This window comes from Magallana gigas, chromosome 10 (assembly GCF_963853765.1).
Source record: "Magallana gigas chromosome 10, xbMagGiga1.1, whole genome shotgun sequence".
NCBI lineage: Eukaryota > Metazoa > Mollusca > Bivalvia > Ostreida > Ostreidae > Magallana > Magallana gigas.
In genome coordinates this window covers 20,499,153-20,526,977 of record NC_088862.1, presented here as the reverse complement: position 1 = coordinate 20,526,977, position 27,825 = coordinate 20,499,153, and the positions used below count along the sequence as shown (strand labels likewise).

At 31.4% G+C, this 27,825-nt stretch overlaps 1 protein-coding gene across 5 annotated transcripts; it reads right to left on the bottom strand.

The window, feature by feature from the left end:
• Window positions 1-11: 11 nt before the first annotated feature.
• On the bottom strand, window positions 12-27,205 carry LOC105317154 (insulin-like growth factor 2 mRNA-binding protein 2). 5 transcript variants are annotated; one of them, XM_011413700.4, is made up of 17 exons: window positions 27,064-27,205; window positions 14,205-14,387; window positions 12,726-12,792; window positions 11,355-11,458; window positions 9,864-9,915; window positions 9,723-9,771; window positions 9,372-9,481; window positions 8,875-8,961; window positions 6,326-6,365; window positions 6,010-6,104; window positions 5,550-5,666; window positions 5,032-5,167; window positions 4,718-4,813; window positions 4,239-4,394; window positions 3,732-3,854; window positions 3,183-3,314; window positions 12-2,959 (listed from the first exon to the last, which is right to left on the bottom strand). In XM_011413700.4, exons 1-17 carry the CDS (start codon window positions 27,113-27,115, stop codon window positions 2,723-2,725), a joined length of 1,836 nt encoding a protein of 611 aa, XP_011412002.2. In that variant the 5' UTR covers window positions 27,116-27,205; the 3' UTR covers window positions 12-2,722. The 5 variants fall into 5 exon arrangements, with proteins under 5 accessions (XP_011412002.2, XP_011412008.2, XP_019918294.1 ...); XM_011413706.4 differs by having other exon boundaries at window positions 12,738-12,792; window positions 27,064-27,204; XM_020062735.3 differs by lacking the exon at window positions 27,064-27,205 and adding an exon at window positions 14,513-14,607.
• Window positions 27,206-27,825: the final 620 nt, after the last annotated feature.

The window sequence follows — 27,825 nt, the reverse complement described above, 5'->3', positions numbered from 1 at the left end:
AAACAATGATATTTAATGAACTAGAATAATTTTATTTCCGTAAGAAAAGGGAGACAATATTGCGAACTGGCTGACCGTGACATTATCTGATAGATTCAGAACACAGAGCTGGCACTGTATCGGTATAACATAAAGTATAAACTATGTGAACACATCTCAACAGCAATGTACAGTCGGCTCAACAGAAATAAGAGGCTCGATGAAGAACAGAGAAAGGTGGCTTCCCTGTCAACATGAATAATCTAGACTCATAATTTTCTTGATAGAGAAACGATAAAACCCCAGTCTTGGCTGTCGGGAGATCGTGTCAACTGTGTGTAGCCACTGATCAAACTGTTGAATCGGTTGGGTCCAAAAGAGGGCCTGGAGGGTGAAACTATTGAATAGAAAACCTGGTGATCAAAAATACCCCTAGCTCCTCTTAATACAATGAAACATTGGACAGAGCACTGTCACTATTTCTGCTGATCTGCAGGTCATCCCTAACAAAACAAAATCTGTACATGGTCAAGGTTTGTTAATACAAGAAACAATCAAAAATATTTAAAATGGGGGAAACACGTATAAGTATTGCAGGCTTCTGGTTCACGTCTCCATAGCAACGTGCTTTTTACTGTTGAATGTACATAACTTGGACCAATAACGTGCTGACGTGTATTACTGTTAATTGTACACATGGTATCATTATTCATACTCAAAGTTCAATCAGTTTACAATGCATTATGGTTGAGAGCAGTCATTGCTATGAAGACTAGGCAATACACTAAATATTACAAGAATCTGTACACAAGCTACTGGGGAATATTTAGAAAAGAAAATAAGGATATGGTTTACACATTTGAAAATGCAATTCTTTGTTTAACATAAGTCAGTTGTAAAACGGCAACCCAATATTCAATACATGTCATTTACAGTGATAAATTCAGAACTTGAATCTTAAAATACAAATCTTTGAATTAACATTTTTCCTCTCAAGTTTTGGGCTTTCATTTTTCCCCTCCAAAATTCGTTTTAATACAGCATGTAATAAATTTAATTTACAATGAATCCAACTTCATAAACAATTATTCACTTTTCTTTCATTTGGGTATAATGCCATGGGTATCCAAAATAATATAAATCAAACAGTAAAATCAAGTCAAACAGTTGAAATACCTTTCAAGTTGAAGAAAGCAAAAATTCTTAAAAAGTCTTGAAACTCCATCAATAAACTATAATGTAATTGAAAATAAAACTGCTTTGAAATGCAGTTGAACATTACAAATTGGAAACTACATTCAAAGATTACTTAACAAACAACAAGTTAATATTTCTGTCACTGTTATCCAGAATGATTATAATTATTTTACATTTCCATCACATGTGGACAGAGAACTCACTTGGTAAGCTTTACCGGATGCAGAAAGTGCCACTTGTTCAAACTTTTCCCACCATGATGAGATAATAAGAACATTGTACCACAGAGCATGTAGGTAATCTTCCAAAAATAGAACAATGCAATAGCTCCTGGCTAGTTGGGATAAGGTAATTTTCACATGTGCCATGCTATTTATTTTTTTTTCTCTGGAGACATAGCATTCAGTATGAATTCACAACCTACGAATCCACCATCACAACAGTAGACGTAAGATCCAGTGAAATGGAGGGTGGAGTAGCAGTGTGGATTTGTAGTCCAGTATTTAAGACATTTCAAGAGTTTGTTGGCATGTAGAGCTGTACAATTCTTTGTCAGTTTTAAGACCTGTTATTGGTTTGTAGTTGTACATATGAAGTGTTAATATTAGAATGTCTTGGTGGAAATAAAGATATTCTTTTTTCATTCTTTTTTATGCAATATAATGGACAATAAAAAAAACTTTGTCCTTCAACAGGTCATAAAAATTCTAACAAAAAATTCTGTCAACAAGTATCAAAAATAAATTTATTACAAAAGAAAAAAAAAGGCCAATACTTTAAAAAGTTCAATACTGGCCTGATAAATATTTGTTCCTACCCCTAAGCTTGCAGTAGACAATACAAGCTGTCCTTATCAATTACAAGACGTCCAATTCCATCCAAATGTGGATAATAGCAACCTTTGCTAATGAGCACTTTATGTGGACTAAACACCTTTCATTCTTATCTTAAAAATAATGCCCTTGTAAAGGATTGATATTGCTCATATTTACATGCCTACAATGGAAGTCTGCTTGTACCATACCTTGGTGCTGCCCATACAGTACCTTGGTGCAACATCAGGTTTGGGTGAGCTTCCCTCCTTTTAATTGTACACATTCAACCGTGTATAAGTAAATTTAATGCAAAATAACATTCATTTGAAATGAAAATCCTGACAATGTTTTTTTCTCATGAATTTCATACAAAATTCTTACAATTGCTTTCGTACAAGCCAAGATGTAAAATGCTTTCTAATCCCTACTTAAATAAAATAGGCATCTAAATAGAGCAATATCTTATTAAATTATTACCTTTTTTATTAAACTTTATTTCATTAACAAAAAATTTGTTTTCTATTTAAAAAAAAAAATACATATTGCCAATTATCAATCTCAAAATCAAACTAAAATATTTGGCAACTCGGAAATGTCGAAAATATCTTTCCTAAAATGGATTCAAAATAAATCCATTTTCATTTCATAATGGTAAAACATGTGACCATCATTGGACACTCAGTTTCCTATAACCCCTCTTCTGGCAGACACGCCCCCCTGAGTTCCTACTTTCACTTTCCATTCTGCTGTGTTCTGGGCTGCAATCTCCTCTGCTGCCCTGGCATGAGCACTGGTCCTTGTTGGGGGCGGGGGTTAACCAGTGACCTAATTCTTCTGATTGCTGGCTGCATAGCATAAAAATGTCCTATTATTGAGACGGCCACTTCCATATCACCATCTGACTGAGTCTGAGAATTCTGATCGGGAACCTTCACTATTGCACCACTAACTCTCTGCATTTCCCTAACCTATAAGAAATCAATAATTTTGAAATAAAACAATATCAATATACAATATTACTACAGACATGTATTTGTCATTCTTCACAAGCCAATATAATTTCATATCATTAATCATATTCTTCAGAAAACACATTTTGCTGCTGACAAAGCAGACCCTGGAGAAGGTTTACTTGTACAATTCCACTATTAAATAATGCTCAAACCACTCCAAGACGGAGGAGACACTTACATTTTGTCCGCCTTTTCCTATAATTCTGCCGATCATGCTTCTAGGGACCAGGACTTCCGATCGCAGGTGAACTTCCTCTATCCTCTGGAATCCTCCCTCCGTCTTGATTTTGTCAAATACATAAAACTGGGCCTGAAAAATAATATCCAGTCATGTTTAAAGGAAATTTCATATCAAGTGAGCATTTTTATAGTACTGAAATTATGTCAACAACAAACTTTCATTTGCGTGCAATTAATTTTTGTGAGGTTCACGAGAGCCTCATTATCTTGAACATTTCTTGCTGCGAACCAGTCCTTGTTGTATAGTTTTTGGTCAGACAGAACACTGTCTGGTCGAACAGAACATTTCATTGTGTCAGACCAAATATCCGACAATGATAAAAAATTTCGATTACTCGGAGAATAAATTTGCAAAAAGAAGTTGGTTTGCAGTAGTTTTGATAATTTGCCTTTAAACTGAAATTTGCTATATAAGGTTATCATGAATCTCTTTATTTTGAGCAATCCATGAAAACTTGTTTCAACATAGAGTAATGAACTCTTGTACCTTCCACTGAGCTTCAGCAGTGCCCGTTATGATGACCTTCCTTTCCTCTAGGGGCGGGGTCGGACCCTTTCTGTCACCATTCATGTCGCCATTCTTTCCAGATTGCATTTGTGGATTTTCAATCTAAATACACACAATCTTTGTTACTCGTAGGTCTTACATAATGTACCACAACATACATGTAAACTTTATAATGAATCCCTAAGCCACATTTTTAAAACAAAAAAAATCCAAAAAATTCATTATAAAGTGAAAACAGTTTTTTAACTCAACTTCTTAAGCATTATACACTCAAAGGTTTAAAAATTACTAGGCTTGTTGAAAGAATTAATAAAGTACACATTTAATCAGCAAAAAATGTCTACACATAGATCAGACTGGGGCGGAATATTAGTCAACACTGAATTGTCTGACTTTAATCCAATCATCATTTCCATTTAGTTTTAAATCACCTGCACTTTTACCAATGCTGTGATCGCAAATGACATTTGTGGCAGAAACAATTACCTTAATTCTAGCACCAGATAATCTCATAATTTCTTTGATATTGGATCCTTTGCTGCCTATACAAGCTCCCACTGTGCTTTCTGGTATATAGAGATAAGTGACCTCTAGATCTTGCTGGGGTGGACCTCCTTGTCCATAGTAGAAACCATCTCCCTGCTACAACAGAAACCAGAGCCACAGTTATGTGACACAGATAGAAACTTCCAGGACAATTAGAATGTAAAATAAACTTGTGTTAGCTTTTTACTTTGATAGGCATTCATTAATTACATGCAAAGATGATTTTTCTTCTAATTTTACAGCAAGATCATTTCTGACAGAAACAATTCTCATGTATTATAAAGATATCAAATCAAACATAGATATAAAGAAAACCTAAAGATTGCTCTTTAAAAATTTATATCAAACACAGAGGACATATACTGATAGAGCATAGATCAACAATCTACATGTACAAGACCAGCAGTAAGTGTGCTCACCATTTGATATGGAGGGTAAGGTGGTCCTCTTTGGAAGTTATACGGTGGCATCATATTAGGCATGGGGGGCATTCCACCAAACATACCCATCTGTGTCTGAAAAGATTAAACAAAAGCTCTGTTAAAAATCACAGTACTGAAAGCCGGGCTCTTTTGATGTGTCTTTATGTATATTGTGTAGTAAAGACTGGAGATCTCTCTCTCTCTCAAACTTTAAATGTCGGCAAAGCATGAGAAAGCAACCAAATTTGTGTAAATGACTATTAACAAAAATATTTCTGTCTAATATATGGAGGGGATCCTTTAACACTTACATTGTAGTTTTGTGCATCTTGTTCAAAACACTTCCTCATTTTTTCTGACACCAGGGCCTCAGCTTTAGACGTGTTCTCAGGACTTCCTGTGATGGTGATCACGCGATCAACGAAAAAATTGTTCATGTCTGTTGCACTGCAAAATGAATGGACTACATACATAACGCTTGTTATGTTATATACATGTACACTTGCATGTAACAATGTGCAATAAACAATGTAAATCAGGTTAATTTAAGATAACCTACATTCCCTTGGTCACAAAAATTAGTCATCAAAAATAATTTCATTACTCAATAATGACAATTAAATTTGTCAGAAATTTGGTTTATATTATATTTACACAAGCAATAAAATCAGTCAGTGAAATTAAACATGTTTTGAAAAAATAAAGTATACAATATTCAACACTTGATATGGCAAAAGGAGTGCTACAAAATTTGTAGAGTTTGTTTTCAGAAAACATGAAGATATCTAGAAAACATCTTGAAACCGATTGGAAAGGAATCAATATTTACCTAGAAACAACAATGTGTGTACCCGTTTGCTCCATAAAGCTTTTAATGACATTGCCTTGTTTTCCTATAATCCTCCCACAGAGGCTGTTAGGACATATAATTTTTAGGGGTGGCTCTCTACAATAGAAGGAATACAATGTATATTCATGGTTTATCTTTAATCATAACACATCATAATGTACTTCAGAAACCATTTTTGTTCATTCCAACTTATGCATGTATTTTCATTATTATATTTGGAATAACTTACACTTGTATAGCTGTTAAATTATACATGTGCATGTCTTTTATGAGAGATAATATTGGAAAACATTGAATTTGGGCATCCCTTAAACATTTATTCACATTCCAATAAATGACTGACATATCGATTCACTTGAATAGTTTTTGCAAGAATACTGCATATAATGTTCTTTTCAGATATATTTGTCTTAAAAGAGATTGACTGTAGTTATCTTACCCTTTGTTGAGGGACTGTGCTTCCGACTCCACTATTTTCATGATTTCCTTGCATGCTTTGGAACAGTTTTCAGGGCTCCCCTTTATTGTGACCAACTAAAAAGAGTTCTAATCCATGAATTATCTGCAATTTCTTTACTCACTGTAGCTTTTACCATCCTATCAATTACATGCATCTTTAAACAAAACTGAACATGCCAATCTCATTTAATTCTTACAATATCAGCAAAATGTCCGTTTATTAATGTATTAAGCTATCTATACTTCAAAGTGTGGATGTGATATATGTTCAATAATCAAGTAAATTTATTACTTACTGTATCTGTTGATAAACCATCTCTTCTATGAATATCCACTCTGAATAAAAGAGAAAGAACTCCATTATTATAAGAAGATACATCATTTTTAACACAATTTCTTACTAAAACACATTCGTACTAAAAGGTCGAGTTATCAGACTGGGGCGGATAAAAATCTTCACATTATTTTGTCAGGATTTTTTCCAATCATCATCTTAACTCTGTATAATCTTCATACAAATTTGAATACATATACTCAGTAAGTTCAGCTATCCCATTATACCTATTAGTTCATTAACAATTGAGAAAAAGTCGGTCACTACTTGTAAAGAATATGTCATTAAAAGGAAAATAGTTGAGGAAGTACACTGTTGCTTCATATCACAACAGTGATATGCAAGAGTCGATCCACAAAATTAGAAGTAATGCAGTTTAAAACCATCAAATACAGTTTAATTACAAGTAGTAAAGTGCGAAATATCTCAATGTGTTTTAAATTATATTTGCTTTCTAGGTGGTTATTCTCCAAAAGAAATCTATATGTAAATTAACAATTGAATGTGAACAAATTCAGCATAACAAAATTTAACAGAAATTATGTCTTATTTTAAATAATTCTACAATACATGTATGGTTGATCCTTCTACCAAGAGTTACCCACTTTTCAGGAGAGCATTATTTCAAACATGTTGAACACATGAACAATTTGATAAACAGTTGAGTTATCAGACTGGGGCGGATAAAAATCTTCACATTATTTTGTCAGGATTTTCTTCCAATCATCATCTTAACTCTGTATAATCTTCATACAAATTTGAATACATATACTCAGTAAGTTCAGCTATCCAATTATACCTATTAGTTCATTAACAGTAGAAAAAAATTCAGTCACTACTTGTAAAGTAAAATGTTGTTAAAAGGAAAATAGTGAAGAAAGTACACTGTTGCTTCATATCACTACAGTGATATGCAAGAGTCGATCCACAAAATTAGAAGTAATGCAGTTCAAAACCATCAAATACAGTTTAATTACAAGTAGTAAAGTGCGAAATATCTCAATGTGTTTTAAATTATATTTGCTTTCTAGGTGGTTATTCTCCAAAAGAAATCTATATGTAAATTAACAATGGAATGTAAACAAATTCAGCATAACAAAATTTAACAGAAATTATGTCTTATTTTAAATAATTCTACAATACATGTATGGTTGATCCTTCTACCAAGAGTTACCCACTTTTCAGGAGAGCATTATTTCAAATGTGTTGAGCAAAAGAACAATTTGATAAACAGTTGAGTTATCAGACTGGGGCGGATAAAAATCTTCACAATAGGTCAAGATCTGTTTTCCAATCATCATCTTAACTCTTACAATCATTAGCAGCTATATATACATCTTAATAATTTTGCAAATTTGCAATTACAAGTTTTGTGTTTTAAATGAGTGTAGATGGGATAATGTTGATCTGTTTAACTGTAAGTTGAATATATAAATCATTCTCAAATACAAATACCAGTGAAGAACTTCCAACTATAAAATTGAACAATGAATAATTTTTATATGTGCTTTTATTTTCTCCACAACAAGCAACTTCCACTTCTATTTCCTTAGAGCCTAGAGATCACACATAAACAAATGTGACCTTATTTTAGTTTATACCTAAAAATGATGTACTGAAAAATGTAACAAGAGAACTCCCATGCATAGCAGTCCCTCACAGCTGGAAATTAGAACCATTTTAACAAGACCTTGGACTTTCGGTTGGATGTAAACTTTTATTTTCTCCATCAAAACAAGTTAATAACGGCACTGATTTTTAGTGAGATATGCAGATTGCGTTGTCTTGGCTCAAAATTCAGAAAAATCTCGTTGATTTCAAAGAGCTATGGCTGAGCGGCCAACAATGAAATAGACAGACCTATGTCACAATGCTTTTTGACAAAACTACCCAAAGTCCAAGCTCTTGTTAAAATGGCCCTATGTAGGCTCACCTTTCTCTAAAATATAATTCTTGCCTTGAATATCATCAATACATTAAGTAAAAGAACAGGATTTAACTTTTTTACATTGCTCAAGATGTTTGCATAGTTCAACGATTCCAAGAATAAAATTTTTCTATAAACTTTTGACTACTTACACATAGAGATAGCTATGCATGAGCACAGTATATATGCCGAGTAATATGCATATGCACATATTTCTTACAGGTGATAACACATGAACATAAAAAAAGCCTCATCTTGCGATACATAGTAATCAGACTGGGGTGGATTAAAATCGTCACACTGTGTGTCAGGATTTTTATTCCAATCATCATCTCACTGAGCTTCATGTACTCTACATATTTCATTTAACTTGGTACATGTGGTAACAAAAGCATTAAGAATGAAACTTGGAAATGTTAATATTCTCATGGTTTTTGCATCAATATAATGAACATGCACATGCATTTATGTCTACTTTCTTCTAATGACCCTTTGATCTGACCTTTTCTTAATAAAGAAAGCCATTCAGGCAATACTCGCATAAACAGAGGGTCAAGGACTTCAGATTGAAATAAATACATTACCTAGCACGACTCTCAGAGGTAATGTTGTGAATTGTCTGCCCTTGTTTGCCAATGATGGCCCCGACATACTCGCTTCCAACCAAAATCCTGTAAATACAATGTGGCAATAGCAAATAATTATGAGGGCAATGAAGAAACTCAACACATTGCTTCATTAAGGGCACAACTACAAATGGAATTTGGATTTGATTAAAAGTAGCAGTAAAGTACATGTATCTCTTCACCTGAATTCTTGCTGATAAACTGAATCAAAATACATTATTATTTTTTACTGAGTACATGCTGAAAATCTTTTCAATGGGTGCCTTAAAGTACCAACACAAACAAAACTCAGAGTCTTTACGTAATCAGAATTAGATTCATACGAACGAGACTATTAGCTCATCATTGTAATGTCTGCATTGAACATCCACTAACCCTTCCCTAGAACAAGTTCTTATCCATCCCATTTACAATAATCAAAGAGAGAGAGAGAGAGAAATTATGACTATAATTACCTGAGAGGAAGTTCCTGGCGATTCATCCCTTGGTTTTGGTTATTAATTCTAGGACCACCCCTCCGTGGCTTATTTCCTCCACCTGGACCCATTCCACCAGCTATTTCAACCTAAAAGTTAACATATTTAGAAACAAAATCACTTCAATCTTTCTGTTCGCGTACTTATGTATCTGAACTTATAAAAATAATTCATTAAACTTTGAAAAGTCAAAAGCAATCTGATTTAAATAGAATTATCAATATAGCAAAATAGAAATCTAACTCATTTTTATTATGACAACATTTGGATCTTCTGGAAGAAAATTTGAATCAATTAAAAATAAGAAATAGAAGAGATTCTTTTTTTTACCTTTAGACCAACTCCTTGGTACTCTAAACCATGCAAAGAAGACACTGCTCTGAAAAACAAAAATGATCTTTTAGCAATATCCAAGTCTTCAAACTTTGATGATAGGTGATTTCTTCAAATTAGAAATTTTGTTACACTTACTGTTGAGCCTGCTCTTGTGTTTCAAATGTGACGTATACCAATCCTTCAGGCCCTTTAAAATACACAAAGAAATAGTCAGTTTACAGTTTTCTGAAAACATACTTTTTTCCAAATTTCAATAAGGTAATTTGAGTAATATCTGTCAAACTGGCCTTCGATGTATGCTTAAATAAAAATGCAGTATACATGATTTACAGACTTTAAGGTCTCTTGGAAACTCTTTAAATTTATCAAAACTTAAAGGAAGTGAACATGAAAAAAATAATTGTTGCTTAATAAATTTTAAAAGCCTTTTGAAACTTAAAAATGAGATCTGTTACCTTTTTGTTTATTTCTATCAAGAGATTTTATCAATTTAACACTCTCAGTGAAAGGTTTATGGAGGTAATCCATTATTCCCCAGCATGCATCTGTTCTCTGACGTAGATAAGCCACATTGCTGCTGGTGACTGGGTCAATGTTGGAACTAGGCCAGTGTTTATGTACAGAGTTGATAAAAGTTAAGAAGAAAAAATATGCCTTGATGTGAAGAAAAATTGTGTGCACTGTCATGAGAAGACAAGGATTTAGTACATTTCTATAAATAAACCTCAGATAACTATTTATGATTTGTACAAAAAATGAATATAGATGAATTAATTTGTAAAATATAAGACCATCACATTCCAGATGTTTGTACGGAGATGCATGTGGCAGTCAGTGTTTACATAAATAAAATGCTGTTTTTAGATTTCAATTTAAATTAATATAAAATTGTAATTCCATTTTCTTTGTGGGGTACGTAACGTTTCTTACCGTTACTTTTTATTTAAATGCCCTGGAAATTTTTCTGATTTGTTTTTTTTTATACATAAGATCTTGATGATATGTACCTTTTGTTTATCCTGTCATGCAGAAGAATAACAGGACTAAGACACTTTTTAAAAGTCAGGATGCTGTGCAATGCACCTTGTGTGCTCATTTATGTTGCACACGTGACATAATGTTCAAACTCATAAACAAGAAATTCCCGAGTGCAAGAAAAAATAGGTCACAATAACACTGATCCACGGACATTCCATTCTAGTTACATGTCACATTAACTGCTGGTGGGAATGCATCATTCTGAGATCCAAAATCTTCCTCCATAAACACTGTTTAAAATGACAACTCTTTACACTCCTTTCAAGTTTCCATTCACATTTTGATGATGGCATTTTATCTCTGTTACTAAACGTGTGTAAAAATGCAATGTGTCTCACTGACGGCAGCATCAGTGCTGCCCTCTCTTAGATGCTTAGAGATAACCCAGCAGGGAGGTAATGATTTTAACAATATGGCAGCGCTCATGGATTGCAAGAATTAGTTATTCTAAGTGGTATATCTTTTTACTGAGGAAAGCTCTGTCTAAACAGTTTTCAGATATCATTATACACATCAAACAGACAAATTTGAGCCCTTGATAATTTTTTCATGTTCACTTCCTTTAATCATAATTTGAGTTGCACTCACCTTGTTCACACCTGACTAGATTTCCCAGACCAGAGACTAAAGCCTCAACTTCATCTCTCTTAATGTGGACAGGGAGGTTCTGGATTGCGATTTTGTTGCTTTTTCTACAAAAGAAAAATAAATTAACAGAACAATAATTTCCTTTTAGAGAAGAAACCATGAGGCCATCATCAAAGTTATATTTGCTCTCTTCACCCAAATAGTAATTTTGAAGTTAGTCATTCATGCAGTTACACACAGGCAAACCATACTTTATTCTGTCATGATTTGAAAAATATTGAACCACATAGTTTATGGTAGTTATTTGGGTGTAAAAACCAGTAACAGGTATAAAAATTCAAGACATTTATTTGCTGCTTGACATGTGGATTATTGATAATCATTTTATTCCTGTCAAAATTGTTTTCAATGGGATACAAACACCTTCATGCATTAACAGATAAGTTGAAATAAAATGGAAATCAGTACAAATTGGTTTGTGTACTTATATTAGCAAGAATAATTATAAAAATTTAGAGTTGTTATAATTTACAGAATGAGAAGAGTAAAATATATATTTTTTATAAAATAAAAAATAAGCAATAAAATGCATGTTTAAACTTTAAACAATTTTTATCCACTCAAAATGACTCCCATATTAGAAGTTTTAAATAGAAAGTGATTCAGTGATAAATATAAAAGCATTTACAAATTTCTGTGCTATGCTATATTGAATGTTTCAGACTTACTGCATGTAGAAATTCTCAATGTTTTACATTGTAATCATGGTAATATTAGTACTTTAAAATTAATGTTGTTGCGATAAACAATTTTTAGTCAGTGATCATTGGTTTTTGATTTTTCAATAAATAATCAATTTGAGATGTTAAAAATTTGATTACAATTGGTTTATTACTTACATTTTTGTTTATTCTGTATTTAATGAACCAAAAACTTTTGCAAACTTTTTTTCATATATTTTTTAATTGAAAATAATACAACATGCCTCTTATAATCTTTAATAAGTGCAAATAGCACTAATATATTTTTAATTAAACCATATCGTAAAGTTCAGTGCCCCATTTTGGAGAATTTTAATACAAATTGTTACCAACTCAATTATTGGCCATTCATCAGTTGGTTAGAGTCAACCAATTAATCAATTATGATTTTCAACTGATTTGACAACACTATTCATAATACAAGGGCTTTATTCGATGTTTAATTCATCGGTCTGATCATTTGTTTAATACAGTTGGGTTCAATATTTCAGCCTTGTCGAATAGTAAATAAAATAACAAAACAAAAAAATGAAATAAATAAAACAAAAATACCCCTTCAGACTCTGCAACAAATAACAAACCAAAAAACTAAACAAAACCGAACACTAACTCGTCAGGGTACCTTCTTCTTGACGTGGAAGCTTCTACTTGCATGACGGATCCAAGAAGATTATAATCTACAATCAAAATGAAAATTTATGTCATTGTTATTCTAGAAATAACATAACCATTTCAGAAAGGGGCAAATTTTATTGAAACCTACAAAATATTATCATGATCAAGAGAAATGTTCCAGTCCTTTTAATCTTAGACTCCACAAAAATCACCCCAACAATAAAACCCATTTCAGTTTACAAATATAAAACACCCAATCATTTCAACATGCATTTATTAAGTTGAAAGTCCTACTGGAAATAAAGGGAGACTGCATAAAAATGTTCAAGGTTTTCAGAACTCTTGCCATGATTCACTCATCAAATTAGTTTAGGAGCATAGTTTTTGAAGACTTGGTCACCTGTTTAGTGTCAGCAGTAACAGAGACATGTTGTGTCCTTAATTAATAATATTTTAAATAAACTTTTCTGATTTCATTCACCTTGCGTCACGAAAAGCTGGACAATATTGGTAAAATACACAAACAAAACTCAGAGTCTTTTTGTAATCAGAATCAGATTGATTCATACGAACGAGACTATTAGCTCATCATTGTTATGTTTGCAACTGTGCAATTCAACTACAAAACTGTACAGGAACTTCTTAAGACCCTGCATTTATAGTTCAGACTTTTCCTTAAAACCTGACAATAAAAAGAATACCACTTTCACATATCTTTTAACCTTGGATGCAGCCCTGAGGCTTGTTCAATAGTGCAGATGCTCGCGAAAGCTCAGCAAAATTCCCTATACCCGCAACACACAAATTTTGGCGAGCGCTTGTGAGCACCCATCTTTTTGCTGAACATGCACGCCTCTGGTCTAGTATTGTGTCATTTCTTCCATTTTATAACATTGAAAATTAAAGAATTAGGTTTTTTTTGGAAGGTAAGATTGACATAGTTCAGTAAACAATGTTCAAAATACATTTAATTATCTACTACTAAATCTCAGCCACTGCCCTTCAGTTTGTGGTTAAAGAAGTGATCATCTATTCAACCCAATGGAATGATGATAGACAATCTTATGAAATTGTTGTGTTAATGTTTAAAAGGGTGCATATATTTATTGGTTAAACTACTTATTTCAGTAACATCTTATTATGATCATAAATATTGGAGTTAACGAAATGAGTATGACGATGGAAGATGACATGTCGGCAGACGACATGTATATCTCCCTGCATCGCACACTCTACCTTAGTGGTATCATGTACTGCAATAATTGGACCAATTATTTCACTTTTAGAATATATTAACAATGGTCAGAATGCTTTGTACAACCATGCCTCTTCTCCACTGCGATGAAACAAGACCACATGTTTTGCCACCGTCGGCCATCTTGAATGACTTACAATGGCCATGTGCTCGATTCAAGAAATGCCGGTTTTATCATTTTCCAAGCTTGTCTTTTGCGGACACCTCGCTACTGCTTACCATTCAACTGATTAATAGCTCTCTCCACGTTATTTTGGTCTGCACAGTCAATAAAAGCGTAGTTTTTCTTCTTTAGTATCGTCCCTATCGCGATGCCGTGCTCCTCGAACAAGCCCCTCAGCGTTCCCTCATCTACGGCTTGATCAAGGTTCCCCACGTAAACACGATACATAGTAGTCGCTTCTGAAAGGAAAAATCAATATTTAACCCATACATGTCTTGGATCGTGCAAACTCAGCGTTAAAAGATGCAAACAATGAACGCATACACAGTACTATATATACCAGCGGGTGCAAAAAAATATTTACGGGTGTTCCAAGAGTACTCCGATTGCGTAGTGATACTCCACGGCGATTCTATTTTTAAAAGGGGGTGTCAGGTTACATTCATTCAGAGTTCTTGTCTGTTCGTTTAATAAAAAAACGATTTCTATTAAAATGTTTGAATCAAATAAACTTAACACTGAATAGATAATAAACAATGCTGGTATTTAATCCATCTTAATAAAATGGCAAGGAATGTAAGCTAACTACCCCTAACGATTGTTCGTGTATTGCTGCATGCACATGAAACGATTAGGGCTTACTAAAAGGCTATAGATCTTTTCACAGTCATCCGTTTAATTTTCAAAACATCGCGTATCAAAGTTTATATGATATATACATTTAATTGAATGACATAGAGCAATTTACAATAAATTATGTCAATTTTTTTTATTTCTGCAGACGATAAATATTCCATTTGTAGGTCATGAATGAGGTTTCCCGCTTTTTTCTCTTTACATTGATAAGGAGTGGATCAAGATATTTTCACACTCTAATTTATTGATTAGATGATTTTGAATCTGCCATCGGATTCAATCCACGAATTCTAATTAGATCGATCCATTTTCTGGTAGTTTACTGTATGAGTTGACTACAATTTCCCTTCAGGAAAACAGGGTTTCTGTCATAGAAAATAGGGTTCTCCTTTTCGAGAAAATTATAAACATTTTTTTTATTACAAGATTTTAATCAATATTATTGCTCAAAGTCTTACTGAGAGTAATTTATATAAATTGATGAAATGATTAAATTATGGCCAAAATTGGTTCAAACAAAAATATATATGAAATAAATAAATAAATAAATTGATTAATAAAACACAACTCTAAGAAGAACCCTACCTGGAGCTTATCAAATAAAGAAGAACTCTATATATAGTTCGGGTTATATATATATCTGAGTTACGCTTCTTAACATTCGTCTAACACATTGATCAAAGCAACCAATATTAACGTACATTTATTAGGGGAGTTAACCCAGATCTACCTAAAACTTTAAGATATGGTTTATATATCTACACGTAGCTATAAACTATTATTCAAAAATCAAAAAGTCCATAATTTTCCATTTAAGTTGGCCGACTTCACTTTTCATTGCACATGTTTTTGCGCATTATAGTGAAATACAGTATATTTATGTACCCTTTTTTTAAAAGAACTTTTTTTCGATTCCAAGCAAATATGAAATAGAATTTAACACAATAAACAAAACAAAGATAAAAATATTTGAATTTTTAAAGAAAATTTCATTTTTTAAAAGCTTTTTTCCTTTGTTTGGTAGGTGAGCATTGTCGGTGTGCTTTTATGACGTTATGATAAAATGAAGCTTTGGAGGAAAACGTTGTAAGAAATAACATAAAAGGTAAGGTAAAAAGTTTATGCCTTGGAAATTTTACACACATACATATTCATGTATTTATGCTGTCCTCAGGGTTTCATTTCCTTGATATTTTAATGAATCTATTGTACCGAACTACACTGGCAATGCTCCCATAGCCAGCAAAATTTGGTGCATTTGGATATTTTGCGATGGCCTCCATAAAAAAAAAACAGATGGTAGAATATGGCATTTTTTTTTTACAAATAAGAAAAAAAAATGACATTACTAATTACATATATTACAGTTGAATAAAATAACTCCTGTAGTTTGAAATCTGCTGCGAAGTGCGGAAAATGACTTACATTTTCCTTAATATTTCTATAGTAAATGTACCTGTATTTTGAGATGGCCCATTAAAGAACCAAATGGTAAATTTTCTTGAAAATTCGCATATATATATATATATATATATATATATATATATATATATATATATATATATATATATATATATATATATATATATATACTCTGTCCCGAGCGTTTGTTTCCATCACTTTACGCTTGATATTTCGATAATCATAAGTAAATACCTTTGTGTTCAAACTACGCTCATCCACTAATACAAAAATGTCCAGATTATCTAATTTGAAACGCCCCCTCTACCGCTTCATGTACAATAAACAACCCAAAATAGAAAGTCTACGGGAATTTTGCAATGCAGCAGCCATAAAATACCCCGGATTATAAAGTTAAAAATTTGTGCGAGGTATTCCGAGTAATTCCGAATGGCGAAAAGATGTAAACATTTACAATTATAAATTCCCACAAAAATTGTTTTCGTTCATGTGAACTTTTATGAGAGAAAATGAATGAGTCAATGAAGACATCTTGGATATATTTTCTTTTATCGATTTCAACTGTATTTTTTCACAGGTATGCGCATTTTTCATAAAAATTATCAAAACTTGATGGAAGAAATAACTTGGGACAGATTATATATACATAGAATTGTGATTTCCTACATATGGTTGAGAAAAAAAAATAGAGAGCTTTGCTATAGTAGGCTTACGCAGAAAACCAAGATCGGCCTCCTTGAATTTGGATATTTTCCTTTACTTTTATACAGATTTTTTCTTTTAAAGGAGTTCATTATAGTCTGAAATGACCACGACCTTTGAGCCCTGTTATGTCAGTATTGTTATGCAATGTACAAACCATCATTAATTCAAACTTCCCCATAATTTTTTTTTATCAGCAATACATGTATATAAATCATCTGTATACAAAAAAAATAAAAAAATAAAGAAGAAATATGATACCGATTAAATTCAAATAATTTGTGAATTAATCTTTAATTTACTCGCTACCCTTGAAGCCTGGAGGAAATCTGCATGGTGATATCGCTGTTATTTAATGGTTAAAGCAATCAAACTGTTTAAATAATCGAAGAAAATTGTTATAAATCGGCAATTTTATGAGCTTTCAAGAACTTCTAACTATATATAAAATAACCCCCCCCCCCAAAAAAAAACTAAAAACTGTAGACCCTGCGACTGCGTATTCACGCCCTTTAATTGTTTTTGTTAATGCAAAGCAATGATACCGATATAATAATACCAGGGCTATATATAAAAAAAAGAACTTGGAATATGGTGACGGACTGATGCTGGTCTAGATCTGACCGATTCCTCTGTGTTCCTAGATAGCGTGTACAGGCGATGCATACCGGATGTTATTTATATTAAAGTAGTCAAAAACATTTCCTAAAATATTAATGTTTACAAACTACATATAGTTAAGTTATTTAGTGTAGGTAAGACAAAAGAATTCAATAATTTCGGTATATTTTGCTGCAAGCCGTGAAATGAAGGAACTTCACCATTGTAATATTTCGTAAAACATCCATTGTTTTTTATTCATCTTCTTTAACTGTCAACTCATCAATGGTACCTATTTTATAGAATAGTTATATGATGTTTAGTATCGTAGTTACGAACTTCGGTTCAATTATGAAGCTAATTTTAATGATGACGCAAATTAATGGAGAAGATTAAAGTTGTTGGTCCGATTTTTTGGCTATAATAGTATCAAATAATTTTCCACACAAACCAATTATCTTAAAAGATATTGCCTTTCACATATTTTTATCGGCAGAATCGATCTCTCAAAGATAGAAGTATTGAAAATATTTTTTTTTTAAATATTCTGTATGGGAAGCATATGCATCATTGACATGCTTAGTCAAATGGAACCGTTTGGTTTCGTCCCTATATTAATTGTTTTCTTTTTCAAACCGCATATTCTCAGTTATGCATCGATTGTAATCAAAACAAACTTCAGAAAGAATAGTTAAAAAATGTATACAGGTTTATCATTTGCCAAAAACATTTTTGAAATCTTATTTCCTTTTTTATCTCTATTGCTAATGACACTGTCTCCAGTGCGGATCGACAAAGTAGGTGATTTTTGTTCAGTACTAGAAAGTTAAAGAAAAAGATGAAGCGCACGTGGTTTTGCAGATTGGCTTACATTTTCCATTTGATTTACATTACTGAAAACAAAAAATCCTTTTTTAGCTCCTTTCGCAAGTCCAAAATAATAAAGGGATGCCTGCTGATCCCCAGTCTTAACTAACACCAAACACTTCCTTTGATAACAAACATTTCAATTTTATAACAAAACATTGTAACACCTGATCTCATGAGAATAAATAGATACAACAATAGCTGTAAAAAAAAATTGCCTACACATTATATAAGAAAGACTGAGAGGAATGATTAAGTGTCTTTTGTGAATGTCTGCAGTTACGCTCTCCTAACGTCATGAAACCTTTGGAAGTCACCGTATTAATTAAAGACCTTATCAGAAGATCAAAGGCCTTTTTTCTGATGTCTGTTTGCAAACACGTCGAACAAGAAAATCGCAAAATACCTTGGCTATATAGGACAGTTGTACCACAGAACACAACAAAAATTTAATGTTTGTTACTATATAAAGTCCAAGTTCATGTCATTTATGATTTCCATATACAATAATATATCGTAAATATTCCAAATTTTTACCATAAACTATAAACAGGGAATATTAGCCCTGTCTGATTTTCGCCCATTCGCCCTTGTCGGCGGGCGAAACTATGACTGGGCGAATTCCAAGGTCTCAAATTATCTCTCTGTAAACAAAACTTTGTCTGGCAAGACGTACGGGACAAAAACAGAAGGAGGAAAATAACACGAGATGAAAAAAACCGTACACAGTTTATAAAGAAAATTGTGTACTTTATTATCGTAAAAGTTTTCACTGTTATTCTTAATACAAAGAGATGTAAAATAGAAAAATATAATCAATTTTACATGTACTTTGAGTGTCGGCTAATTCCATCAAACGATATTAACCTTGCTACATTCAAATTCTCACACATCATTTTAATTTTTCTCGGATGTTAATAGGACATGACCATATTGTATAATACAAGAGTGAATGCATTAAAGTGCTTTACGGGGTTTTTTTTTCAAATTCCACTGGGTTGCTTTTAAATTTGTTAATTTTACCATATCAATGCACTTTGAAAAAAAAATCAAAGTGTGATTTTAGTGCATTTTAAAAACAAAATTTCATGGTTTGGTCGGAATTCTTAAGGCTTTCTAAGTATTGTTTTTTTTATTATTGCTTATTTAAGAACTGAATCATTATTTTTTGAAAGATGTGGTCTCGTAACTGCAACGGTGTGTGAATACAAATTGAATAACGCTTATATTTACGTTTTTTAACATTTATTCTCTTTTCGAAAACACGATATATTTTTTAAAATCTCTGCCTTATGCAACGAGTAATGTGCAATTAACGGAAGAGCCATTGGAACAGCCGAATCATGCTGACAAAAATAGTGCACAGAAATTTGATAACTTATAAAAGAATTTTATTTGTTCTTCTGTTATTTGATGAATTTACTTTTAGTATACTAAAAAATTAATCAATTAAATTCATTTTACTGTTAAAATATGTTTACAGCAAGAAATATTGATCAGCGTAAGTATAATATTAGGTCGTGATCTCGCGAGGAGAGTCAGCCATGTTCCTCGAGAAATACTAAAGGAATACTGTATTCATACGAACCAGATTTGGTGATTGGGTCTTCTGTGTTATGCGTAAATATCACTCAAATAAATCAATGCAATTTGATAGGGGGAAAGAAAGTAAATGTAAATATTCATATATATATATGTTATTGTCCAGCAAGTTTTTCTTTTGTTTAATTTCGAATACATGAAAATGATAATACAATGACTAATTCAAACCATTATTGTTATAAATACTGTAACTCCTTCAATTTGTAAATCTCACACCTTTTTCTTGGATATACCAAACAAAAAATTATTGTGGTTGTAACGCACCATTCAATTAAATTGAAAAATTTAGTTAAATTTGTATAACCTGGTTTGCATGTCACAAGACACGTCACAATGCACCAACGTCAGAAACGTACTAAACTGCATGACGTTACTTTTGAAATTTGAACAGATCAATATCATTTTTAAAAGTAAAACGCGTTAATTTGTACAGAAAATTACAGAAAATTTAACCATAAGAAATGAACTCAATATCTACTCAAGTTATACTCGTATAACCTGGGTTGGAGCAATTAATGCTTTTTTATAACCCGCTTCGTGGATTAAAAATCGTAAACTGCCCCAATCCAGGTTATACGACTATAACTTGGGTAGATATTGAGTTCATTTCTTGAATGAATGTAGGATATTCCGGTAACTAGCAATTGCATGTGTCTAAACAGATTTAAAACTTAACCCTTTCAACGGCATTTGTGAATTATATACATATATTATTTCAGAGCAAAATATGAAATTTCTGTTGATTCTATTCATTTAGAAAAAAAATTAATAACGAAAATGCTACATGTAATAAGGAAAAGTATAAGAAATGTTCATGCGTGTTATATTTTCTATAAAGATAAGCACAGCGTAAATTATGATTCAAATTAATATATAAACCCAATAGTATGGTTGCTGTTGTTTTAGCATCAGTTATTGTTTGTAATATTGGACATTTAATTGTTCATGATTTACAACATTTTGTTTTTCAAAATGATTTAGGATTTTCAAAAAAGTATCTAGTCTAAAGATATACATCGTATTAGATTACTATAATTATTATTATTGCTGTTAATGCAAACCAAATACATGTAGTTTCTACATTGACTATGTAATTAAAATAAGTACCTTTAATTTTTCAGTTTGGATTTCAAATTGTGAAAATGACGAAAATAAAACTTTTAAAATTTAAAGATGAGTAAAAATCTAAATATGTTGTTAGAAACTCTAAAAGAAAATTGAATGCAATTTACAGCAACTAAAGGATAATATCCAAAACAAACAAACTGATAAGCCTGTATAGATTTTGCTCTCTGATAAACTAGTCGAAAAACACACACAGTACTTTTTACAACACAAACAATGTTTCAGCTTTCTGACATATGTTTTATATAGAATACTTAATATGTAACCATTCATTAAATAATTTTGTTTTTTAATTAAAAGAGGTTTAGAGTATGAAAAATGTTCGTGATGGCAAAGAAGCTAGCACTTGTTTACGCATAGGGTCACTGTTATTTTTTTTCATAGCTCTAACCCAAAATAAAACTTAACTCGTTTCTCATTAAGAATGAAATTTTTACAATGAAATTTGAAAATTTATGGAAGAAAGGGACTTATTAACCAGGAAAACATCAATCCAATTTGTGTGTTTTGCGTGACCAAAGAAAACACAGAAAAATACATAATCTGGGTTTTTTTTTTAATGTTTTCTGCGTCATAAATGACGAAAATTTTGTCGTTTTAGTCTTTTAGTTGACGCATGTATTTTTTTCCACGGCAAATTTTCCTAATCATTTTATATAACATTTCTCTTGTGTGTTTTCTTTTTTTTTTGAAAAACTGCGTATTTCACAATATGTGAATGTTGTCTTTTCATAACATGTCCACAAAGTCATACATGTACACTAAAGTCATATATGTACACTAAAGTAATATTTATGTAAACTAAAGTAATATTTATGTACACTACAGTCATAAATGTACACTTAAGTCATACATGTACACTGAAGTAATATATCTGTACACTAAAGTAATACATGTACACTATAGTCATACGTGTACACTAAAGTCATACATGTAAACTATAGTCATACGTGTACATTAAAGTCATACATGTACACTAAAGTCATACGTGTACACTAAAGTCATACATGTACACTAAAGTCATACATGTGCACTAAAGTCATACATGTACACTTAAGTCATACATGTACACTAAAGTCATACATGTACATTAAAGTCATATATGTAAGCTATAGTCATACGTGTACACTAAAGTCATACATGTACACTAAAGTCATATATGTACATTAAAGTCATACATGTACACTAAAGTCATACGTGTACACTAAAGTCATACATGTACACTAAAGACATACCTGTACACTAAAATCATACGTGTACACTAAAGTCATACATGTACACTAAAGTCATACATGTACACTAAAGTCGTATATTTACACTAAAGTAGTAAATGTACACTAAAGTAGTCACTATAGGAACAAGTGGAAAATTAATAAATAACATGAATTGTGGATAACACCCAAAACTGACAACAAAAATATACTGCATCAGAGCATTTTTGATTTTTGAGGGTTTGTTCCTGATAATGTTGACATCTTGATATGTTTATATAATAAAATTACTAGTAATGCATTTTGTAAAAAAAATTAGTAAAATTACAAATGTTAAATACAAATGATTCATTAGTTCAAGATAAACATAACTCGAAAATGAATAAAAAATAGCTTTAGTTTAAGAGGCCTTATCAATTTAAAGTTCCAATGCTTTTTAGAGGTTACAGGGTGAATTGTATATTCTTATTGTACCACCATTTTTCCGAGGAATTTTTTTACTTATTAAACAGAAATATCAAAAATTGCATTGTTCTAAAGCAAACATTATACACTATATTATCTGATGTTAAAACGTTTTTAACAAAGCGCAAAAATATCCAAAATAAACACCCCAAAAATCAAACAAATCCTCAAAAAATAAATTCATTTAAAAGTCCATCACGATAGATTTGATCATGCCCGCCAATATTTTATCAACGTATAATATTTAATGAATGGTTCCCTATTACTTATATCCATGTACTTCTCAGCAGTTGTACGATTACTTATTAAAATAGTCATTGATGAAAAGTATTCGACTATACTTTAAAAATTGAGTCGTAGTGTTATCACAGACAAAGACACTGGAAGATGTAAACATTACCTTTTACCAAAACGCAAAAATATGAACATATATATATATAAATAAACAAATAGTAAGAATATGAATTTCTTCAAAGGGTTTAATCATAAAAAATTGAAATGAAATCCAGTTTTAAAGTTTACCATTTGGGTTTATTCTTCAACACGCGATTGTACCGTAAAAATTTAAAAATCCAAATATCATATGTCTAGTTGGATCTGATCGGTAATTTGTTAACAATTGAATCTTATTTAAAAATGATAAATTCTGATAAAATATAAGACAATGATATAAAATTGCAGATAACTGATCGCGATTCTAGTAAATTTCCAATTTATATATTATAATAAAATGGTGATTTATAAAAAAAAATATGTTTTTGTAAAACAGAATTTCAATTGCATGTTACATTCAAGTTTGTCAATTTGCATTAAAGTTAAGGGAGGTGTCTTTTTTGGTTTTTGACTTTTCAAAAGTAAATTTGATTAAATGTTTATTAAATCAAGATGAAAGGAATCTAAAATATCATATTTTTTTTCTTTTTTTTACTGTCATGCAGCTTGGCATAGAAATAATAATCAAAGTTAAGAATCTAACAAGGACTATATTTTTGGCTGAATATTTGCGTAGGAAAACATCACAGTCATGTTTTTGTGATTCAAAATTGCTGTAGATTCATGAGTCTGTTTAGAATTTTAAAAAGAATAACACTTTAGTTTAGTTTAGTTTTTCAACTAATGTAAACTAATAAGATATTCGAGTTTCAGAACATGTTTTTGAAATATGATTTGCATATCAAATGATATTTTATTAGGATTTTAAGCACTAGCTCATTCTAAAAATTGATTTGTGTGAGAAAATCACTAAAATCGGATTTTTTCTCTTATTAAATGGTCAATATATTAGCCTTTTTGCCAATTTATATCTTTATATAATGTCTTCATAATATGTAAAAATCAGAAATATTTTTGATATTAGAATAATAAAAAATAATAAAAATATCTTCAAAATTTAAGAAAATTAAAGGAAATGCGGGCTGAGTAATAAAAATTTTAGTTTAAATATTTATTCCAATTTAACAATATAAACTAATACAGATTCTGATATTCTATCATTGCATTGAAGATTAGAAACGTCATATCTTAAACAGATGTCTACTTAATTGCATATACTATATTCATTTTTATCATCCTTTAAGTGGAAGAAAAAGGTAAGGACCTTGACCTGACCTTTATGCGAAAACAAGATGGTCAAATTTGATTAAACTGATAGAATCATTTGGTTACATGATCTGTTTGACTGTGTCAAAATTTCATGAATTTCTTAATATAAGAAGTATGTCTGATAACAAGAAGACCCCTTACTTAAACTGAACTTTTTTACTTTCATGGGTCATTTATGACAAAAATCTTAGTAAATTTTAGTAATTTTTAGGTTGATTTTTTGTTAGAAAGGCACAATTTACCGAGGTAATCATTTGATATGAGGTTGCTCCTATGTGCATTTATAACATATTACTAAAGATTAAATTCTTGATTGATAATTATCTTGGATTAAGTTTGTAATATTTTGATAGTTCATCTATGGCAAAAATTCGATGCACAGATACTTTATTATTTTACCAGCTTTTTAAATATAATTTGCAAGTTTCAATGTTATATGCATATGTTTCATGATGTTTAGTGATATACTATACATTTACAAAACGTAGTTTAACTTATTGACTTAGCTACGAAAAATGCCTAATGTATTTGAAATATTAAAAATTATAAGAAAAACCCGCTACATGATTTTCTATTTGCATGAATTTAGTAGCAAAATTGAAAAAAAAGGAAAAACAAATTTTACTTCCATTATATGGAAAATTCCAGCTTAAGTACACACATTACAGCGACCAGAGAACAATATTGTTTTACCACTGATCTTAAATGGTTAACCAGATACTACAGCTGAAATGCAATAGACCACAAACGGATCAAACTCTCAGTCAACTCTGGAAGCAGTGATATGCTATCATGCGCTTCCATAATCTGATAAACGATAAAAATAGCCCCAAAAGTGTTTCCCTGGGCGTAGCACAAAACCAACAAAGAATTGATGTCGAGGAAATAAAAATTTGTACAGGAAATTTTCTTTTAGTGCGTAGGATGACGGCACAGAGAGAGAGAGAGAGAGAGAGAGAGAGAGAGAGAGAGAGAGAGAGAGAGAGGTTCATAGTTATTGGTTTGTAGAGGCTGTTGATTAACTCCAAATTTGTTGGACGTTTTGCATTACTTTGTTGCAAAATCAAGACAATATTATTTTAGAATGATAGCGTCATCTCCAAATTACTATTAAATGATTAAATGCGAAATTTGATAATTGCTTAAAATGCAAATTAATGTTTCAAAGCACTTGCTTACTGAAGGACACAAAAGCTTATAATTTCTTAACATCTATACATTGTATCTACTCCAAAATTTTATTTATTAAGATAGAAAAGCAACAACCATGTAGGCAGGAAGTTACGTGCATAGAAATTAAAAACCAAAATTTAAAACTGTACACGTGTTTCATTTTTAATCATTTTTAAGGAGTAATGTTTTCCCTAATAGTTTTTTGAATTAGTCAGCATTTAAACTTTTATTTGACTTCAAAATACGAAAAGTTTAGATGTTGACTTATCAATAAGTAACATAAGGTTTTAAAGTATATCCAACAATATGCATGTATAACATTGTTTATTCTTCGAAACATACATTTTCTATTTAAAGAGATCGGTTTCTTCATATAAGAACATTTTCAAATCAAATATACTTTAACAGAATTCAACAACCTTTATATGAAAGAAAAGCACAAAAAAAAAGAAAAAAAAAGATATAATTAATCGATTGAACAAATACTAAAAACGATAATCTAGAGAGTCTTTAAAATTATGTTTAAGCTGTTGTTAAATATTTCATTTTATATATTTCCATTTTATTGAATATTGCAATAAATGCATTCAAATAAAATACTTTAGTACTATGATTAATTGATGTTTTTAAACAAATACATGTGCTAACATTATAAAATACTTTTTTGAATAAAGAAAAAAAATCAACGTCGTTCACTTTAAAAAAAAACAACAAAACATTGACTTCGATGTTATGTGACTTTGAATTCTGGAGTTAATCATAAAGAACTTATTATCAGCTCAAACAAATAAATTTGCCAACCAAAATGATGCTGAAGATAACGCTCTGAAGTTTAAGTTTTTCAAGATAAATAAATTCGTGGCAAAATCGGCACGCACAAAAGAACACGTTCAAGAGCGTGCGGTTTTTGTGATTGATAACAGTATATTTTCTATATTTGATATAATAAATCTTACTAAGACTCACACTACACATAGCGGTGTTTGCAGATCGGAGGTAAATCATTTAAGTATGGCAATTTCGTTCTTTTACTTGATGTTTTCTTCATTAAATCGGCTGGCAATTGACAAAATACATTAACGAGTAAAAAAGAAATAATAATAAAAAACAAAAACCCCCAAACCGTGTGAAAAAGCTCGGCAGCAATCGATGGTAATTAAAAAGCTACATAAGTGGAAGACCTGACTACGGGAGCACCACATTTGTTAGAATTGGCATTTGTCGATTCCATCAATATCCGTCTCGGGGTTAAATTCATTTCTCGGTCTGAATACACTCGGGCTAGAGGAGATGGAATTACGTGAAAGGTTTGTTTGTGAGGACGACGCGTATAATTATCCTGCAAGACACGAGGTTTTAGGTAAAAATATGGAAAATAGAGATCCAATCTAAATTACTAAACACAGCACATCAGTCCCTTGGATATGATAGCAGTTCTATGAATTTCTGCAAAAATATGGAAGGGATTATGGATTCCGATATCACTGCTTAAGGAAAGAAAGAATCGTACCTTCAACTTCTTCTACTTTGATCTCCGGCATATCCTCACCACCCTCTGCCATTTTTCCAGAAAATTTTTGTTCCTCACAAATTTGCAACACCTTGTCAAATCAACACCAGGCAAACGAACAGAGCTGCAGGACTAAATGGACACACTTTTGAAAACAAGTGGAACTTTCGTGAATGCGTACAAGACAAAATAAAAAAGAAGTTCGTTAAAGAAAATTACGGAATTGATTCAATAGTAAAATCTATGATGCATTTTTTAAGTCAATTGACGTAAGGAAACTGGCTGAGAATCCAATACCTGACTTCAACGCTTCGATGTGTCGTACTCATCATTACAATGCACATAGTGCTGTCGTCACGTTGTCAGGGGCAATGACGTCCCTTGGCAACTGTACAACCGCCAAAACGCGCGGGACAAACTATCTGTCATGTCATTGATAGGTCCTGCCTTCGCTAGAGTAAAAGGTAAATAGTTATGTTCATTATTGTTATTAATTAACACTCAGTATCATAAAAATACAAATGTGGTCGAGTTATTTAAATAACATTATTATCTTCTTTTGTAACAATGACATTAAAAAATAAAATATCTGTTGCATTTTGATATCTTTGGTGGTTTTGTATCATTGAAATCAGAAATATCATTCAGATACGGGTATATTCTTTATCGATGTAGCTTCTATTTACCCATCCTTCCATTTAAACACTGTTTAATCTGTAAATAGTGTAAAAGTGACAATGTTGAATTGAATTTGTAAACTTG

Coding starts and splice junctions, on each gene's coding strand:
- LOC105317154 (XM_011413700.4), bottom strand. CDS start 27,115: ATGGCAGAGGGTGGTGAGGATATGCCGGAGATCAAAGTAGAAGAAGTT. Junction 9,482..9,722: donor ACCAAGGAGTTGGTCTAAAG/GTAAAAAAAAGA, acceptor GTTAACTTTTAG/GTTGAAATAGCTGGTGGAAT. Junction 4,814..5,031: donor AAGATGCACAAAACTACAAT/GTAAGTGTTAAA, acceptor TAATCTTTTCAG/ACACAGATGGGTATGTTTGG.